This window comes from Vipera ursinii (assembly GCF_947247035.1).
Source record: "Vipera ursinii genome assembly, chromosome: 1".
Classification (NCBI taxonomy): Eukaryota; Metazoa; Chordata; class Lepidosauria; order Squamata; family Viperidae; genus Vipera; species Vipera ursinii.
The window spans coordinates 273,028,438-273,049,064 of NC_139512.1; the positions used below are offsets into that span (position 1 = coordinate 273,028,438).

General features: G+C 38.8%; 1 protein-coding gene and 1 long non-coding RNA gene across 2 annotated transcripts in view; one reads left to right on the top strand and one right to left on the bottom strand.

Annotated features, from left to right (window-relative positions):
• LOC310631954 overlaps positions 1 to 20,627 on the bottom strand; it is a 177,230-nt gene that overhangs the window by 41,101 nt on the left and 115,502 nt on the right. The gene's annotated exons all lie outside the window — the stretch shown is intronic.
• IYD (iodotyrosine deiodinase) lies at positions 8,427 to 20,257 on the top strand. The gene is made up of 5 exons (XM_083348742.1): positions 8,427 to 8,662; positions 13,277 to 13,453; positions 14,599 to 14,758; positions 15,750 to 15,906; positions 20,024 to 20,257. The coding sequence occupies exons 1-5, from the start codon at positions 8,479 to 8,481 to the stop codon at positions 20,204 to 20,206; spliced, it is 861 nt and encodes a 286-aa protein (XP_083204868.1). The 5' UTR covers positions 8,427 to 8,478; the 3' UTR covers positions 20,207 to 20,257.

The following is a 20,627-nucleotide window of genomic DNA, read 5'->3' on the forward strand; positions in this document are numbered from 1 at the left end:
TTATCCAACAATAATATCACTTGTTCCTTAACCTTTTCTAAAACCAGCTTGAACACCTCACATTTTCCGTTCCATCTAATCTACACTGGATGATCCTAAGCATTATTTTAGTAACATATGACTCATATCTAATGGGAGCCTGTGATGGCACAAAGGTATATGGTACCCTATATGCCACGTTGACTGATGGTGCCATCTCCCGCCAAGGCAAAGATTTACAGTTTTATAGTAAATCAGAAGAAAGAGCATCATTGGTGCTCCCCTCAGCTTTGGTATCAAAATAGCTGATTTATCTGAAAAAAGAAAAGAAAAGTAGGACAGATAAGGCACATAGATACTTGTGACAGGGGAAGGAAATCTTTTGTGTCTGATGAAAATGACAAGAACGAAATGGTTCCCTGTTCTGCCTGAGGCATCAGGGATGGAAGAGGCATTTGTGAGACACGGTGTTGCAAATGCCAGACTCCTCAAAGGACAGACTTGTTCAAACTGATCTATTCTGCAAAAGCCATGTAGAACGTAGAAATCAAATGTGAATGGGCAATGCACCTGTAAAATTAAAGATGCTTCCAAATAGCGAGTCCAAAGACCTTCTGCAGCAATCCCTTCTCTTTCCTCATGGGTATTTGGGTGGCAAGTAGTGGGAAGATAATAAGAAGGCTCTAGATAGAGGTCAACATCTTTGGGATCTCTTCTAAAATTGGTGGATATGGCATAGGAGAGGCAGTGATAGGATTCAAATAATTTAACAATCAGTTCTCTTAGCCACAACCCCAGCTAATACTTGGTGGCCTCGCCCACTTTCCCATATGCAGCAGTCAGGAAACTAGAGAGATGAAGTGTCTATTCCTGAAATTACCTTTGAGAAGCACCACCTAGTTTTCGCCTGAGTGACATGATTGAAGGTGCCACATTTCTGTTTGTTTTCCGTCGCTCCTCTCTTGGACTTTTGGGGAGGGTTTTTTTCCCCCCACCTGGAATGAAGTGGAACGAAAACCAGATGTGTCCCAGGACTTCCGGTTCCACCCTGTAGTGATGTGGCCAAGGGGTCACGGGGCTCCATACCTCACAGCTTATTTCGCCCTGCCAGGGGACCCTAAATGGGTCAAAAGTCACCCCAGAGAGGCATCAAAGAAGGAGGGGCACCCTGATAATCAAGGAACAATGGCAGTCAATCCGTTCAATCTGGGGAAAGCCCTCCAACTTGACAGCAGAAAGGCTAGCTGCACATCAGTGTCTACCCAAAGCTACCAGCAGCCGAAGTCCAAAAGCACAAACCAGAACAATGTTGAACAGCGTGCTTGAAACTGGGTGAGAATATCAATCTTCTCTCTTCTATTTTGTAACTGATTCCCTGGAAAAGATCCCCAAAGCAAGAAATACTCTGAAAGTGAGGGAGGGGACTAAATCCCCACCCTCCATAGATGAAAGCAGCAAATTAAATTCTAAGGGGAAAGAAATATACTGAAATGAAATTAATAACACTATAGTCTGGATAAATCCAAAAATTAAGAAAACTGTTAAGATTTTATGCCCTAAAGCAGGCATGTCAAACTTGCAATGTCACGTGACTTCGCGCAACATATCATGACTTTTTCCCCATTGCCGGCAATGGGGTGGGCACAGTTTTGGCATTATGCATCTGGCCCACGGGCCAGCTGTTTGCCATGCCTGCCCTAAAGAGTTTCAATGAAATTATATAAAAAATAATAATAACCTTCTTGTTTGAAAAAAGTTGGAAAATAAATAACTACTGACATCTAGTGGAGAATCAGAGCATAGAACAACAGCAACTCTGAAATTGGCAAGACGCCAAGAAACAAAGAATAATCTGTTTCCTTGAACTTTAATAACCTCCAGCCAAATAGAAGACAGCTGGGAACAAAGAAAGAAAAAATACTGGGCAATCTGTAAGCTTAAAAATGTCTGCAGAAAAATAAAACTTTAACTGTTGTCTAAGCTCAAGAATTGTTTGCAGAAAAAGAAAAACTTTGACTCTTGGCTAATCTTCTAGGGGGGAATTTACTAGAAGGCTTCAAGGTGGTTAAACATTCTGGATTGTAACTCTGACTGAATAGAAGAACTGTTATAAAATCCTGCTTTCACTGATGCCTTGATCAGTGAAAATGCATTGGATTACAAAAACCATATATAAAGATAAGAACTATATAAGATTTGGTTGTTTGGATTTTGAGATTGGCTGGCTAGATAAAGATAATTACAGAGACTATGGTACTGGTGAAAGACTATTTGGAGAGCAGTGATGAAATGTATATGCAATGGATATTGCATATTTATCTAAAAGGGACAGGAAACCACACCTAATATTCCCTTCTGAAAGATTTAGCCTGGAACATCATAGATCTGCAGGAGTAATACTCCAAGATGAGACAAGTACTTTTCAAGAGAAAATGTATGCAATGCTACCACAGATCCAAATGACAATAGTTTCAAACCATGATGAGATCAAAAACAACTCTGATGACATAAATGAGCACATCTTCAATTTAAACTTACAATTAAAAAATTCTCAGAAAACAACGATAAAGAATGAACAAACAAATCAGATAACAGAATACAAACTAGAAGAAAGTGATTTAAATAGGGAAGCTACAAATGAACACAAACAGAAAAAACTCTAGAAGGTTTTACCACAACAATGAAAATGGGAAAGATATTTTATCGGTCAGGACTTCAAAACAAATTTGAGGATAAGAAAGAAGATTTAACAAAATGGATTATAGAACTGCCAGGAAAATCATCAGAGTCTGGGAGACAAAAAACGTGCATCCTACTCAACCGGTCCTTCTTACTCCCAACAACACTTTAAAAAATACAGGAACTTCCTGGCAAGTGGAATATACTAACTTGGAAAGCTATTTGGCAAAAGAAGAAGGCTACAGTTAGACTTAAGAGATCTGATTTGACTTACCAGATGGAATACTACAGGCAGTTGTGGGATTCAGCCAGTTTGTACCGCTTCGGCAGAACTGGTTGCCCAGGCCCAGAATGGACTTCTGGAAGCGACATCCATGCAGAGAACCGGTTGCTCACATATTTCAATCTCACCACTGACTACAGGATTAAACATTTGTTTGAATATGGTTAAAAAATAGATAATTTTGGATATAAAGGGGCCCTATAGTAAGAGGGATAAGAGATATAAGTAGTATAGTATTTTTTTTTACAAAATATGAAATGTTAAAATACTGGAATGATGTATGTGAATGAAAAGATTGGACATTTAAAGGTAATTAATTTTGAGAGAATTATGACTGAGAAGAATGATTTGAATACCAAGGGGAAATTAAGCTTAAATAAGAATTTTGAAAACAGGACATACAGTGACTTAACAAGATGACTTTTACAAATATAGTTGAACTATAAGCCATTCAGAAAAGATCTTATATGTGGATGTTATAGGATATATAAGTAGTATAGTATCTTTATAATATATGAAATATGAAAATATTGGGATGGTATACATAAATGAAAAGTTTGGATATTTAGGTAATCAATTTGAGAAAACTATGACTGATAAGAATGGTTTGAATACTGAGGGGAAATTAAGTTTAAATAAGAATTTTGAAAACAGGACACATAGTGACCGAACAAGATGACTTTTACAAATACAATTGAAACATAAGCTAATTAGAAAAGATGTTATATATGGATATTGTTATTTGCACAAACACAAAAAGTATTTATATCCAACCTTGTATGCATTGAAAATATTATTATATTTTGACAAAGGAGAATACAATTGAAAGAAGGGAAGATCAAGGAAACATACTATTAATTAAAATATTGAACATGGAAGTATATAAATTAATTATTGATTGTTTTTTCAAATATATGAACCCAGACAACATGCTGTTTACTAAGTACGAAAGATTGTTATTGCAAAAAAATCAATAAAATATATTTAAAAAAAGAAAAGAAAGAAAACCAGACGTGTCTCTGAAAGTACAGATTTATCAAAACCGGTTTTCCAAACTCAATAAAAAAATTAGGTACCAGTTCTGCCAAACCTGTACGAACCAGCTGAATTCCTTGTGGGTATGTCTATGAAATGGAAATGTGTCTTAAATGAGGTCGTATGCCCTCTCTCCAGAGAATTTGCTGCACAATTTGGGCTATTCTGAACTGAAGAAACAAATCTATCTTGGTGGGGCATTCTCTAGTGACAACTCAAGCTGGATTACTGTAGTTTATCTAGCAGTATCCTGTTATAGGAAATCACTGCTTTCTAATATAAATTAGAGGGAGAAAGAGACAGAGATCATTCATTTAATTCATGTTAACTGTCGGAAAGCAGCAGGCCCAGATAACATCCCTGGATGTGTCCTTAGAGATTGTGCAGATGAACTGGCTTTTGTTCTCACTGATATTTTCAATCTCTCATTGCAGCAGGCAGTGGTCCCATCATGTTTTAAGACGGCCATCATCTTGCCAGTGCCAAAAAAGTCCACAATTACAGGCCTCAATGATTACCGTCTGGTTGCACTGACATCCACCATTATGAAATGCTTTGAGAAGCTGATGAAGGACTTTATTGTATCTAGCCTCCCGTCAGCATTTGACTCACTTCAGATTGCCTACTGAGCAAATCGCTCTACGGAGGATGCTATCTCTTCCGTTCTACATCTGAGCTTGAAGCACTTAGAGGAAAGAAATACTCATGTGCATTTGTTGTTTGTTGACTTCAGTTTGGCATTTAACACAATCATTCCCCAGCATCTAGTAGACAAAGTGGGCCTTTTAGGCTTAAACACCCCTTTGTGCAACTGGATTCTTGATTTTCTTACCAACAGGCCCCAGCATGTGTGAGTTGGAACAAATACCTCTAATACCATTTTCTTGAGCACAGGTTCTCCTCAGGGCTGCGTCCTAACACTGCTGCTGTTCACCCTGTTGACTCATGACTGTTGTGCTAGGTTTGCCACCAACCATATTGTGAAGTTCACAGATGATACAATAGTAGTGGGCCTTATTTATGATGACAATGTGGAAGCTTATTGCAAGGAGATTGAGGGGTTGGTGAACTGGTGTAAGGAAAACAGCCTAGTTTTAAATACCGGGAAAACCAAAGAGATCATTGTCGATTTCAGAAAAGGAAGGCAGGCACAGCCACACTTCTCTGTGCATTAATGATTCACCTGTGGAGATAGTTACCAGCATCAAATTCCTGGGTGTGCAGGTAACAAGTAGGCTGGCTTGGTTGCTCAACAGTGAGAAACTGGTGAAGTGGGCACAGCAGCGCCTGAACTTTCTGCGTCGGATGAGAAAAGCTCATCTTCCTTCCCCTGTTCTGACCACTTTCTACAGGGGGACGATTGAGAGCATCCTGTCATACAGCATCACAATCTGGTTTGGAAGCATCACTGCTTCAGACAGGAAGGCGGTGCAGAGAGTGGTGAGGATGGCCGAAAAGATCATTGGCAGTTCCCTCCCTCCCATCCAGGACATAGCACAGAAGCATTGCTTGAGCAGAGTTCGTAAGATTATCTGGGACACTACTCATCCTCTTCACAACCTGTTTTCCTTGTTACCTTCTGGGACGAAGCTTCGTGGTATCCATAGCAGAACATCCAGATTCAACCATAGTTTCATTCCATACAGCATTCACCTTGTGAACTCTCAGGCTTCCTCCTTCCGTTATATATTCAAGATGGACAGTATTTAATATTTTATTGTTATGTATATGTAGGGGTGTGGGTCTATGCATATGTTGTATGTAGTATGTTTTAGGTGTGTGTCATGTATGTGTTTCACTTTGAGAGTGGGCAACTAAATCTCATTTTTGATGTGTACCATTGTGCCCACAGTAAAAAATGACAATAAAGATTATCTTATGTTCTGTTTTTCTTCCAGGAACTTAGGTCAATCTCTTGTTCATTTTTATTCCACATCAATAATCCCATTAGATAAGTTGGCTAAAAGAGAATTACTGATCCCGTCATCCAGTCAGCTTACATGATTGAGGCAGAATTTGAACAGGAGTCTCCCTGTTCCTGAACCAATACCTTAACCACTATACCATACTGGTGTTTAGATCTACGTTTTTCAAATACCCAATGACCAGATATCCTATTAGTCACATGTAATATTTATCTAATGAAGTTGGAGAAAAATGGCATAAAGCAAACCATTACGAGTATTTCAGTCATTTTTTCTACACAGGTAAGACATGAACTCAAGGAAGACATGGCCGATTATCTGGATAACATACAAATAATATGTGAGGTCTCTTGAAAATAGCTGAATATATTTATGTGATTTATTTCAAGGCAGGCACTACATTTTCTTAGAAATGGTTTACAGTACCTTATTATAAATGTTTTCTTATTTGAGAAAGAAAAGTGCCTGGATTTCCTTATGCCTGTGTGTTTTGGTAGTGTTAGAAGCTACTGTTCTGTGAGATACACTTTCCTGCAGTGTTTTCACACCCTCTAGCGGTTTGCTATAGAGCTCCATTGTTTCATGTTACTGACAACAGGGAGGAATTGTGAATGAAAGCTGGAGGCAGGTCTTTGTTGCTTTACAAAAAACTATCAGGGTTGGGGGTCACGCAAATCCCCAAGAGGATGCTATTCCACAAGGCCAACACTATGCCAAAAAGGCAACTGGGGAGACTTACAATTCCAGTAATAATAAAACATAAATAACTATTCTGACTTGGCACAGTCTCATGATGTCTGCCACTGGCGTAGGTCAAGATGTAACAAAATGTCGGTCCATTAGATCAAATCATCAATTCCACAGGAAGGCTATAACTGCTTTTATTGAGGCTATAATAACAGAATCTTGCATTGCTGTAATCTCCTGCTGCTTCTTCTTACATTCCAGTGAATTAGGAAGGTATCTGCCTGAGCTTCTTCTGAGTATTATTAACGTTGAAAGCATCCTGATCTGCATTAAAGTTTTGCATATTAATAGCAGTGCCAGAGTGCTATTGACAGAGTAAAGGTAACTATGAAACAGAAGCCCTTCAATGAAGATTTTTATGGGCTTCCAATGTGCAGTACAAGTCCTGTAATGGCTCCAAAGATTGATAGTAGAAAGAAAACATCAGCTTTAATGATGACATCAGAGGACACTGTGAAAACGCAGAAAACCTGACATAAAAAGGACCTTCGTTAGCTCTGAAAAACCTAACCATTTAAAACTGGAATATGTTTACTGGCCTTATCTAAGGTTCCAAAATAATTCTCTGCAATAAGTGAAAGTATCTGTTTTCTAAATCCTCCAATTTTGAGCCAGTTTACCCTGGCAGTGAACACTTCTACTTCCTACAGCCTTGGTGGCAAACCTATGGCACGGGTGCCAAAGGTGGCACGCAGAACCCTCTCTGTGGGCACGCGCACTGTCGCCCCAGTCCTAGGCCTTCAGCTGGGTTTTATAAAACCTTTTCGCTTTAGGCTTCTGCTGCCCTGTGCAAGAAAAAAAAGGTTCAATCAATCAATCAATCAATCAATTTCAACTTCTCGCAGGGAAAAAAAGATCTCACAAAGTTGGAATTGATTGATTGAACTTTTTAGTCCCACCCAGTCTGCTGTTACCACTGCAGCCACACTCACCCAATGGGCCATGCCCACCCGTCACCCGATGATACATAAGTGGGTTTTGGGTTGAGTTTGGGCACTCAGTCTCTAAAAGGTTCGCCATCACTGTCCTACAGCAACATAGTTTCTCCAGCTTTAGGCACTATGCTGTTGGATGGCCAGGGATACCAGATGACCTCTTCAGTGATTTAAGACAGGGCTTCCTAAACTGTGAGGTATACCTCTTTTGAGGAAGTGCAAACAGAGACAAAAGAAGCTGTGAATAATCTTTTAGTATATACATGGCTACAATAAATCCATCTTTTCCAAAGTGTCATTGTATTCTTTTCATTGTTCATTTGTGTTCATTTTGATATTTGGGTACGGAGGTATGTTCATTAAGATTACACTAAAGGGAGGTAGGATGACAAAAGGTTTAAGAACCTCTGGTCTAAAATAGATCAGAGTTACTCTGAGGTAAGATGGGCAGTCAATAAATTTTACAAATGAATAAATTAATAAAATATATAGAGGAAAGCCTGTGACTTATTCCTAGTCCAGTTAGAATGGTTTTGAGTATCTTTCATTGGACTTTTTTTTGCTCAACCTTCAGAGTTGTCCAAGCTCTATATACTGGCTCTTGAATTCCCAAGAACAAAGTAGCAATTAAAGTGATGTGGTTCAACTTAATGTAACTTGGGGTCAGCTTTTGCAATAGAATTAAAACAAACAGGCTTAGTTCTGGGAAAGGAGCCAGATCTTGTTAAAGGTTGAAGAGCACGTTCAGAAAGTTCTGGCTTCAGGAAATCAAGAAGGCAGAACCCTCTAAGTGGGTGGTTCTAATTCTTTTGTGCTATTTGTTTTCAATTTTGTTCTTGACAAGAAGAATTTGCTGCGTGAGGACTTGCAATACCACATCTGATACTCATTGATTATGATGTTTTCTTTATTAACTCCAGCTGTGGTGGCACTAATCTGTGTCTTGATAGGGATAATGTTCAGAAACAGCAGGAAAACTCCCAAGACATTGCTGAGCACAACCAGCAAAAAGGCCGTGCCTGGCCCATGGGGAGAAGAAGGCTTAATAGATGGGATTGATTTACATGCAGAGGATGAAGGTATGAAAGACTGTTCCTGGCTGAGAATTTTTTTTTGGGGGGGGGGGATTTGATCACATCTGGAGAAGAACAGGTTGGGAAAGGATGCTTTATACTAATGTTTAATAACTTGTGTTTTGGTGTTAATCTGTAGCTCCTAATCAGCTGAAGACCAAACTATGGGGTGGCTGAAGAAATGAAATAATGCTGGTGTGGTGCCTGGTGTTTTTGATGGGCTCCAAGAGGAGACAAAAATGGCAATAGCAGCCTCTTAGCATGAAATGATATGTGGGAATGACCTTGGGAGACAGGAGGAAGAACTGCAACCTAGACAACAGTTTAATAAAATTTGAGTTTGAATGAGGAGAGGTGATGAAAGTGTCTTGGAAGGGACCCTCCCTGGTTTTTGGGAAAGTAAAAGTCAGCAATGGAAGGAATACTTTCAGACTTGTAAGGTTCTGTTAATGTGACCTTATAGTGAGAGCTAGTTTGATGTAGTTGTTAAGGCATTGGATTAGAAACTAGGAGACTGTGACTTCTAGTCCTGCCTTGGGCATGAAGCCAACTGGGTGACCTTAGGCCAGTCACTTTCTCTTAGCCCTAGGAAGGAGGCAATGGCAAACTATTTCTGAAAAACTTCGCCAGGAAAACTGCAGGGACACGTCCATGCAGTCTCCAAGAATCAGGTATGATTGAACAGGAGGGGGGGGGAAACCCTTGCAATAACGGTAGAGCAGTTACTCTTTGCTATACTTCTTTTCTGGATTACCTTGCTAGGCTAACATAGCCTGTGGTCCTCCGTTTTGGTTATGTAGAGTAATAACTGCAACCAGGGCTTTTTTTCCTCATAGAACGCTCAGAACGGAGTTCCAGCACCTTTTTTGGATGGAACCTTGTATGGTAGGCAAGGCGGGTTATATTTTTTTATTTTTTTTAATTTTAATTCCATTTATATCCTGCCCTTCTCCGAATGAAGGCAGTAGCCTTCATTCTATGTATATGCCTGCTTATTAGGGCTTTCACACACACCCCAAGCGGCATTATTACAAAGTCAGCTTAATTGCCCCCAACAATCTGGCTCCTCATTTTACCTACCTCGGAAGGATGGAAGGCTGAGTCAACCTTGAGCCTGGTCGGATGCGAACCTGTACTAATTGCAGGCAGCTGGTGTTACTTAAGGAGGCATTAGCCCACTGCTCCACCAAGGCTCTATATGACATGTGTGAGGTCCGGCACCTTTTTCTTTTACAAAAAAAGCACTGACTGTAACTGATATAGGTAGCAGTGAAGCTGATCTGAGTTATGGGGAAAGAAAGCAGCAACAGCGTGTATGTTATTGACAAAAGCACTTTATCTGTCAGTTATTAACACTGTGCCTCTACCTGTTTATTGTATGTCACTGAAAGTTCAATACAACGTATTCCTAGATGGAAAGCAATGGAATGTGCTTAATCACAAATGAGAAGATTTTCCATGGTGTGCAAATAACTAGATGCAGCATTTATGCATGCCTTGTCTTACCTGGTTTAATTCACTAAAAAGCCCAAAGAGCTGTGAATTACTGCAAATGTGGGAAAGAAAGTGAAAGAAATATCAAGCCAACCTGTTCTGAGAGGGTGGTTATGCGCTCAAGGCTGGATGCCTTTCCAGAATGAGCATTGCTGGTTCATGCAGGATTTTGGTTTCTCTTGACCAGATGAGCAATCGTCCAGATGACCAAGTAGCCAATACTGCTCCTTCCTCTTATAAAGGATATGCCTGAGAGGGGAAAGGAGTCCATTGACTGGCTCTTGCTTTAGGCCTGAGTTGTTTCTGCTCTTTAGCTGGACAGACCCATCAATTAATGTTCTTCTAAAGTCTTTCAGGAGTCAGTCTTCTTCGGAATTTCCTTATATTCATTGCATAGGTCCTGGGCCAAATATGCTTTACATTTAAGAATAGCAGGAGTATGTCTATTCATGTGCCGAGACTGCTGTTGGGGGAAAAAAATCTGGAAGAGGGAACCTTGTCTTACAAGTTTTCTTGCCTTTCTCAATTGTTTTCCTGGTTTGGGTTGTGTTCTGTTCCCCCCGCCAGGTACAAACAGACAGACACGCAGGCACAACTAGCAAGGGTTAACTGCTCTGGCTGAAGTAATTTGCCGTCCGATAAAGCCTTGGCAGCAAAATACAAGTAGTCTGCCAAAATAAACTTGTTACCTCAAGCGTCCGCTGAAATGAGATAAAGTCCAAACAAACAGACCAGAAATACAGAAATACAGAAATGTTGTCAAGAAGCCAGACCAGGGTTTCACACAGGTAGAAAATCCGACAGAGTTCTGAAGACGTGACCAGAAGTTTTTTGAATTATTGTTCGTCACAAAGTCCTGAGAGCAGCCACACCCCCTTTTGTACCTTGTGGCTCAGTGACTCAGCTAATCCTTGGCCTTCCTACTCTTCTTACGCTGCTGCAAACGCTTGGCTCTGCATCGTTCTCGGGGATCCAGCCATGATTCCTCTTCGTCACTCCCCATCTGCTGCAGCTGCTCAGGCTCGTTTCCAGCCTGGCTAATTACAGGCTGCTCCTGTCGGCCTTCAGATGGAGACAGAAGCCTTGCCAGAAAGGAGGGCCTCCGAGAGGGAGACCTTGCCAGAGGGGAGGGTCCCGGAGAGGGAGGCATTGCCAGTTCCTCCCCATCATCTTCAGAGTCCTCTTCCTCTGGTAGAACAGGGTCAGGGGTCAGGGCCACAACAGGTTGTGAGGGTGGTAACAGAAAGCTTTGCAATGAAGAAATGAGAAAATGGACTGAACTCATACCCCATAGTGTGTTGATTAGTAGGATGAAAAAGTCATACTTTTAGTCATGCTGATAAAAGCCAGAGGTTCACGGCTTTTAAGCAACCGTTTGGCTTGGCTGCATTCAGAACAGTCACTTAGTAGCGTATGATGACAGAGTGTAAGGAAGCCCTTCTTAGGCACTAAACAAGCAGCATGAGGAACACTCTATGTCATTAGTAGCCCTCCTCCACTGATTCTTTTGTTTGGAAATTAAAGAAATGGGAGGCATTTCTTTCTGCCTCTTTTTACTATGAAAGACAGAAAACACTTTGCTGAAATAATACATTCTTACACTATTTAGGAAAAAAAGAATGTGTTTTTCTGTACAGCTTAGATTAGAATGTAAAGGGAGAAATCATTCTGCAGCTGCTAGCATCTTTTATTTTCTTTTGTACTTTTAAAACATTGTAAACTGCAGTTTCATCTGCAATAGAATAGTAGCGTACATAGATTTTAAAAACGGTGCAAAAATAAAATTTCAGCAATCAGAGCATAAGACAACTAATTCATCAGCAAAGCAGCTATACTGATCAACAATTCAAGGCAAACTGGGTTGAAAACTTTTAAAAGCTTACGCAAACAGGAACCGTTTGATTTGGTACCAAAGTGATATTAGCATAATCATCCCATTCTTGAATTAGCTGTTGCTTCAGTCAGCAGCAGCAGTGACACTTCCTCCAGTATCTTCTTCCTCCTCTAGTCATTTGGATTGCCTGGAAGTGGCTGAGAAAGGCCTGGACTACAGGATGGAAATATTGCTTTTGGCACCTGGTGTCTTTCTCAGCACTTGCTGTTAGCTTCTTTCACCCTTTGCTCATGAGACTTCGGGTCAGTGCTGCTGGTGGGAAGAAGCACTTGTGTGGCACTTCTCCTTTACTCCAACCTGAATAACTATAGCCAGGGAGGCTTAACACTGGAAGTCCATCGCCTTTGAGGTAGCCATTAAGATGTTTGCCTCAAGACACAGAGGCAATGTTTACTTACACTCCTGCTCCCAGATAAAGTTAGTGCCCAGAGATTAATCAGTCAAATACTGTCAATAGCAGGAAAGACAAATCTGTTGTTCTCTAGGTTTTTAAGGTCCAGCTCCTACCTTAAAGCACAAATGAAGCTAGACTTCATATAAGCAATGAAGCTACACTTTGATACTTTCCATAGGCCATTCTTGGTCTACACCAGACATATCAAACACAAGGCCCGGGGGCCAGATCCGGCCCACGAAGTGGTTTCATGCGGCTCACGAAGCCATCCTGGAAACAGTGAGGGAATGGCCCCCACTGCCTTGGCCCTGGCCCAGAGACCCTCCTTCTGCCAGAGACCCTCAGATCTGTCCCACTCCTGCTCAGGGCCCCATAGGCAGCCTTGATGCGAACGATGTAGAGCTGGCCATGCCCACCCAGTAGGCCATACGCACTCTAGCCACACCCACCCAGTAGGCCATGCCCACCTGGCCCCCTGAGGGCAACTGCAATGCTGATGTGGCCCTCAATGAAATTGAGTTTGACACCCCTGGTCTACACTCATTTTAAGGCAATGGTTCTGCAAGATTTTAGCCAGAATTGTTGTTGTTTCCTAGCTCTATATGGAGATGCCATAGACTTGCCTTTTTCTGTATGCACCCCCAAGGCTCAACAAGTAGGAAAAGGTATTACTTCTGATAGTCTTCCGTAAATATTACTTATTTCCCAAAGAACTCTTTGTTGACATACAGTTAATAGGACCAAAGATTACAGTTTTTCTTTCCCAGAAGGAATAATTGAAATCCTTTACCCTGTTTTATGTTTATTTTTGTATTATTTCCTCCACCTTCTCCTGCAGATGATGAATGGAATGAATTAGCTCACATCCCTTATTCAACTGAGCGTTACTCTGAAGAAGACATGGTCAAAAGATCAAAGGATTTTTATGAGCTTCTCAAAAAGAGACGATCTGTTAGATTCATCAGTGATGAGCCAGTTCCAAGAGAAGTAATTGACAATGTGATTAAAACTGCAGGTAATACCCTTTGTGAATGGATTTCTTGGAAATAATTAAAATCTAGAGTAGCTACTCTAGCATCCTGTTATCTTTCACTTCAAAAATATTAGTCAAAGGGATATTATATAGGAATAAACAATATTAGGAAGAAGATGGTGCACTATGTGAAAATCTTCCTATAATGATTCAGTGTTGGTTTCAGTATCTTTCGAAATTTCTCTCCCAACATGATAGATGATAGATAGATAGAAATAAATACATAGAAAGTTAGATAGAAAGATAGATGATAGAGAGATAGATAATAGATAGATAGATAGATAGATAGATAGATAGATAGATAGATAGATAGATAGATAGATAGATAGATAATGATGATGATAGACTTGTGTGTGGTGTGTATTAATACTGGCTTAAATTACTGGCTCAAATTGTGGAAGAATTTGCATACTATCAAGATTGTGTGAAAAATATGGACCACAATGAATAAGCTATATTACAAAACTGGGCCAATGTAAGTGAGCTGTGACATAGACTCTTCCCAATTTTCCTCAATAATTCCCACACTGCTCATTTAACATAAGAAAAGTGCATGTGTCCATATGGTAAGAAGCAGGTCTATTAAGTTGAATTAAGATAAAGACAACTGCTTGCTTGTATTTGTGTAAATTATTTTTCAATTATAGCACAGGCTTTTGGTATAAACCATGTAGCCTCAGGAAGTGCATCTTTAAGATACAGTAATTCTAGGGTTGCTCATATAAGGTGAAATGGAAATAAACAGCAGTGTTAGACATATGAATAAGATAATTATTTGGAAGCAAAAGTTATCCCTTATATTGCCTCTATAAGTCACAGGAGGTGCCCACCTTCCCAAAGCTTTCTCTTCTATGAACAGAATGCCTTTCTGAAGATCTTGATCCATTACTTTATTAAAATTAGCTTTGTTGTTTCATATTTTGATGATCAAAAGTTTTTAGTCAGTTGAAGTTAATCTAACCAATTATCTAACTGACTGCTGTAATCTTAGCACATACTTGTATCCCAGTTCCAAAACAGATGAGGTAAACTTCAAAGATGTGAAGCCTACTTTTTCTTTTATTAGAGGATCATCAGGTAGATTTATTTTTTAATCCAATAATACTTTCTTTTTATTTCAATTAAAGGAACATCTCCTAGTGGGGCACATACTGAACCTTGGACCTTTGTGGTTGTCAACGATAAAGAAGTAAAGCATAAAATCCGGGAAATCATTGAAGAAGAGGAAGAAATGAACTACAAGAAAAGGATGGGAGACAGATGGGTTAATGACTTAAAAAGGCTGAGGTAACAATAGGACGATTGCTGCAACTTGGAGGGAGTGATCATTATGTTCCTTAGGTTATGGATACATAAGGATCAATAAAAATCTAGCCCATTAGTGTCATTTTCTTTCCTTGAGTACCAGTACATATTCCTAAAGATAACCTTTTGTCATATACATCCTTTCATACAATCATGTGATTATATACCATCTAATTCATCATGAAATAAATGTTTTATTTTAATTCTGAAACGAAGGTTAGCAAATTTTTAAAATGGTACCATGCCCCCACTATATATATATATTCTAGCACAGACATGTCAAACACAAGGCCCAGGGGCCGGATCCGGCCCGCGAAGTGGTTTCATGTGGCCCGCGAAGCCATCCTGGAAACAGTGAGGGAACAGCCCCCACTGCCTTGGCCCTGGCCCAGAGACCCTCCTTCTGCCAGAGACCGTCAGATCTGTCCCACTCCTGCCCAGGCCCCGATAGGCACCCTTGATGCAAATGATGTAGAGCTGGCCATGCCCATCCAGTAGGCCATACGCACTCTAGCCACACCCACCCAGTAGGCCACATCCATCCAGGCCATATCCACCCGGCCCCCTGAGGGCAACCACAATGTTGATGCGGCCCTCAATGAAATTGAGTTTGACACCCTGTTTGAAAATACATTTCAGTCTGTTTATGCATTTAAATATATCTTTTTCCAGATATTTTCCCCCTTAATACCAAATTCCACTTGAACTCTCCCCCAACATTTTATAACAACCAGTTTATTACAACTCTGATTGAAACAGAAGAAGCCAAAGATGTACTGTCCCAGCCAAGGCACTGAACACAATGCAAGGTTTTTTGTTTTTAGATAGAAAAAATGTAGGTGTTATATCCCGCAGCTTTCAAAAGGTTTTGTAGAAGATTTTCAACCAGACTTTTATTGTATAATACGTTTGATCTTATAACTAATGCAGATATTTTATGCTAAACAGCTGTTTAAAATTGACTCTGTCTTAGGACAAACTGGATCAAAGAATATTTGGATAGAGCACCCTACCTGATTCTCATTTTCAAGCAGGTTTATGGAATACTTCCAGATGGGAAAAAGAAAACTCACTACTACAATGAGATCAGTGTTTCTATTGCGTGTGGCATCCTCCTTACTGCCTTACAGGTATGCTTGCAATTTGGGTAAGAACAAGAACACAGTGAAATATAATCAATATGGAGGATTATGCACAACCATCATTTTTAGGAAACTAGCACCTCCCTTCACTTCATTGTACATTTTATCTTAGACCACACATTTGAGGAAAAAAGAGAAATTGGTTCTGTCTTAGTGGGAAGGTATTTTAAGCTGTACACAATATTTGACAGAACCTACAACCTGTTGTAATCTTGGGAGATTGGGGATTTTCATTTCAATCTATTGAGCAAGTTTAGAGCAAAGTTAACATACTAAAATCCCATGGCAATCTGGCAATGTAATATAAAGCACATTTATTCTAAACAATTTATGTTGTATATATTTCAGCTAGACCACTGCAAATAGCAAACTTGGGCCCTTTGTTTTAGTGGACTCGGCTTTCTCCAAATTGTTCTCTATTTTTTTTTAAGAAAATAAGTCTAAGCACAAGTTTTTGTAAGGCATATTTGGGACTTATCCCTACTTTAAGATACTCAGACTGATTTATGGATTTATAATGACACTGAATTATGAAAAGTACTGAAAAATTATTTAGTGACATCATAGCTGAGAGAAATTTAAAATCCTACCTATTCATATTAGAGTTGTTCATAAACAGATTAATCTATTTAAACAATGCAATAATTGCCAAAAGCTAGCATGGATTTGTTAAAAACAACTCTTGCTAAACTAATGTTGCCTAATTTTTTGATTGTATAATTTTTAGTAGATTGTGGAATGCTATATTTATAATATATCTTGATTTGTACAAAGCATTTGATGAACTATTCCAGGACATTTTGGTTAACAGTTAAAGACATTATGATAAAACTATTAAGTGGATATATAACTGGTTTGAAAAATCATACTCAAAAACTATTGTTAATAGTTTGATTTGATTTTATTAAATTTATATGCCGCCCTTCTCCCTGAGGACTTAGGGCGGCTCACAACAATAAAAATTAAAAAACGTAGAGTAAAATTTTTTAAAAAGAATTAAACAATAAATGCAAAATACAAGACAATTTAACCCAGTAAAAAGCCTAATTAAAAACTGTAGTCAGTCCAGGCCCGCTTGTTGGAACAACCAGGTCTTCAGGTCACGGCGGAAAGACTGAAGGTCAGGGGCCGTTCGCAGCTCTGGGAGCAGTTCATTCCAGAGGGATTGCAAATCAATCCCAAATCTTTAATATTTTGTCTTTAATATTTTTACTAATGGAGGAATACCTATAAAATTTGTAGATTATTTAAAGAGATTATTCTATTGAAACAATGCAAAAATTGCCAAAAGACAGTATCAATTTGTCAAAAACAACTCTTACTAGATTAATGTTGACTAATTTTTAATTGCAATTTTTAGTAGATTGTGGAATGCTATATTTATAATATATTTATAATTGTTTGAATGAATAAGTGTGAGGATAAACCTATCAAAATTGTAGATTATCTAAAATTGGGTGCATTAACTAATACCTTAGAAACAGAATTCAGGACACTCTTGATATGTTAGATAACTGTAACCTATCTAAGATCTAATTTATATAAGATCTAACTTATTAAGTATGTTTCAAGGAAGAAGGCCAGGACTCATTTTCCATAATTCTAAAGTTCAGGACACAAAACAGTAGATTTAAATACAGAACAGAACAGAACAGAATAGAATAACAAAGTTGGAAGGGACCTTGAAGCTCTTCTAGTCCAACAGGAAACCCTATACCATTTCAGACAAATGGTTGGCCAGTCTCTTTTTAAATACTTCCAATGTTGGAGCATTCACCACTTCTGGAGGCAAGTTGTTCTATTGATTAATTGTTCTAATGATCAGGACATTTCTCCTTACTTCTAGGTTGCTTCTCTCCTTGATTAGTTTCCATCCATTGCTTCTTGTCCTGGCTTCAGGACAAGAATAGTGTGATTCTCTCTTCTTTGTGGCAACCCATGAGATATTGGAACACTACTAATCATGTCGCTCCTAGTCCTTCTTTTTCTTTAAACTAGAGATACCCAATTCTAGCAACTGTTTTTATATGTTTTAGCCTCCAGTCCCCTAATCATCTTTATTGCTCTTCTCTGCACTCTTTCTAGAGCAGACATGTCAAACATGCGACGTCATGTGACGTCACGCAATGTATTGGAGCTTTTTCCCCATTGCCGGCAATGGGGTGGGCACAGTTTCCCTTCTCTACTTTTTGCGACACAAAGTTGTCTGCTAGGTTTGTCCAGAACCTGTTTGACTTTCACTTGGTGCAAAGTTTGTCTCCCAGTTGATGTCAGGGTAGTTAAAGTCCCCTATTACTATTGTGATGTGCTTCCTATGTACCTTAGTTAACTGACGAGCAAAAAGTTCATGTATTTTCTCTGGTTAGGTGGCCTATAGTATACACCTGTGGCAATGTCATTTCCCCCCCGTTTTATATTGACCCAAAGGCATTCAAGAAAGTTTTCATCATTGTGCTCTATTTCTGTAGACATGTAGTTATTTCTTAATATAGTGCAACTTCACCTCTTTTATTTCATCTGTTTCTTTTAAATAATTTAAATTTCCATCCTTCCGAGGTAGGTAAAATGAGGACCCAGATTGTTGGGGGCAATGAGCTGACTTTGTAATAATGCCGCTTGGGTGTGTGTGTGTGAAAGCCCTAATAAGCAGGCATATACATAGAATGAAGGCTACTGCTAAGCTTGTAAGCCGCCCTGAGTCTTCGGAGAAGGGCGGGATATAAATGGAATTTTAAAAAAAATCCTTCTAGCTGAGTATTCCATTTGTGGGTTTCATTCCCACCAAGTTTCTATAATGGCAACAATATTACATCTGTCCTCATTTACTTGAATTTCTAATTCACCCTATTTATTCCTCATACTCTGTGCATTGGTGTATAGGCATTTGAGTCCATTTTGACTGAACCTATTTTAACTTTCTACATAACCTGTTATGTGCCTGAGTTCCCCTACTTCCTTACCACCTGTTTGATTAGTGCTGTTGTGGAGGAGGAATCCAAGCTGTAACAGCAGTTTAACATTGAAACCAATTGGCTTTCTTTTGCTAGATGTGTTGAGGCCAGGCAAAGACAATTTTGTTTAGATACCTGCACTGAGTAAAGGTGAGACTCAATAAAATAAAAGAATTCTATTGTTCTGTCCAGTTCTATTGCAAAATTCAATTCTTCAATACTTTTCCTACGCGTCTCTCAAAGAAAAGCGAAATTCGTAGTTTTTCAATGATAGCTTCACATTAGAAGACCCGCAGCACAAATTATTGAGTTTTTACCCCTAAAAGGAGAAATAAATAGCAAGAATTATGTATACGGCAAAAACAATGAAACATTTTGTATAATCTTTTATGCAGAGATTTCATAGACCACAGACCATTTCATCAGAAAGAGATGCTATAATAATTTGCTTGTCTTTATTTTATATGATTCTGGGGTTTTAACAACAGGCTGAATCCTTTTGAATTAAGTATAGCATATGTCACAATATACATTACAAACTGACATGTACATAAACATTATCGAAATGCCTGAAAACAGGCTAGTTACAATAAATATATATGGACATAATATGATGAATACCTTATGATTTCTATTTGACTGAAGAGCAGGTAATTGTATTCACTTGAACAGAAAATAATCACATATCATAAATGTATATTATACAGTTATGAAAATATATCAATATTGAAAAGTATATAAATGCAGTACTTATACTTTCTAAAAAGATCGTGCATGTTCAAGCTTATACTTATCTTAGATAAGCAACTATTTATCTATTATCTATGTATCTATCTAATCATTTATACAATTGTTTGTATTCCACCTACTCACAAGTGGTTTACTATATAAGAACATATAAACGTTAAACATGTGTAACTAATCAGAAAAGCTGGTTCTGTCTGCAAAGGCCTTAAAGAATTGTTTCATTTTGACAGCCATCTTAAATTGGGGAAGGGTTTCTTGGGCTGAGGGACAAAGTATTCCAGAGTGAAATATTGTGATGAAAACTTGAAGCATGTGGTTTCTTCAGAGATTTATAGGGCATAAGCAAAGAGGATAAAAAAATGCTTTTCTTACAATGTGTTCATATTTGGTCCTCTTTTTGCTTTTAGAATGTGGGCCTGGTGACAGTTACTACTACTCCACTGAACTGTGGCCCACGCTTAAAAGTTTTGCTTGAGCGCCCAGCAAATGAAAAACTGCTTCTGCTGTTGCCGGTTGGATACCCCTGTAAAGACGCCACTGTGCCAGACTTGTCCAGAAAGCCACTGAATAACATTATGGTGGTTATATAACATGGAACACTTTGGAATAAGAACCACCTGAAGAACACTTTTTCTCCTTGATTATTTCTGTAATTCTGTATTCAAATAAACGGAAGCGTTTTTGCATCTACATGTGCAGGCTTCTTCAGCTGTCTTTAAATACCTTAAAAGCTGTAATAAGGAGAATATAAGCAACTGAATATAATAGTGAACAACCAAAATGCAATTAGAATAGTTATTGATGAATATTATTGATTATTCCAAGAAAAAAAATCAGTGGGGTTTTAGTGACTTTACTCAACTGAGTTTATATTTACATTTAACTTAAATTTACTTTCTTAATATTTCAAAGCATTTGATTTGCGCTCTCGCTCTCTCCCCCCCCCTCTCTGTGTGAAGCTTGGATCAAGCAACTGTTTTGATCCAGTGTAGAATAAGTTTTTTTTCCTGT

What these genes read in the sequence shown, in the direction of transcription:
- IYD (XM_083348742.1), top strand. Translation starts at nt 8,479, where the DNA reads ATGATGTTTTCTTTATTAACTCCAGCTGTGGTGGCACTAATCTGTGTC. An exon ending in TTTACATGCAGAGGATGAAG is followed by an intron (nt 8,663 to 13,276) that starts GTATGAAAGACT and finishes CTTCTCCTGCAG; the next exon opens with ATGATGAATGGAATGAATTA. An exon ending in AATGACTTAAAAAGGCTGAG is followed by an intron (nt 14,759 to 15,749) that starts GTAACAATAGGA and finishes ACTCTGTCTTAG; the next exon opens with GACAAACTGGATCAAAGAAT.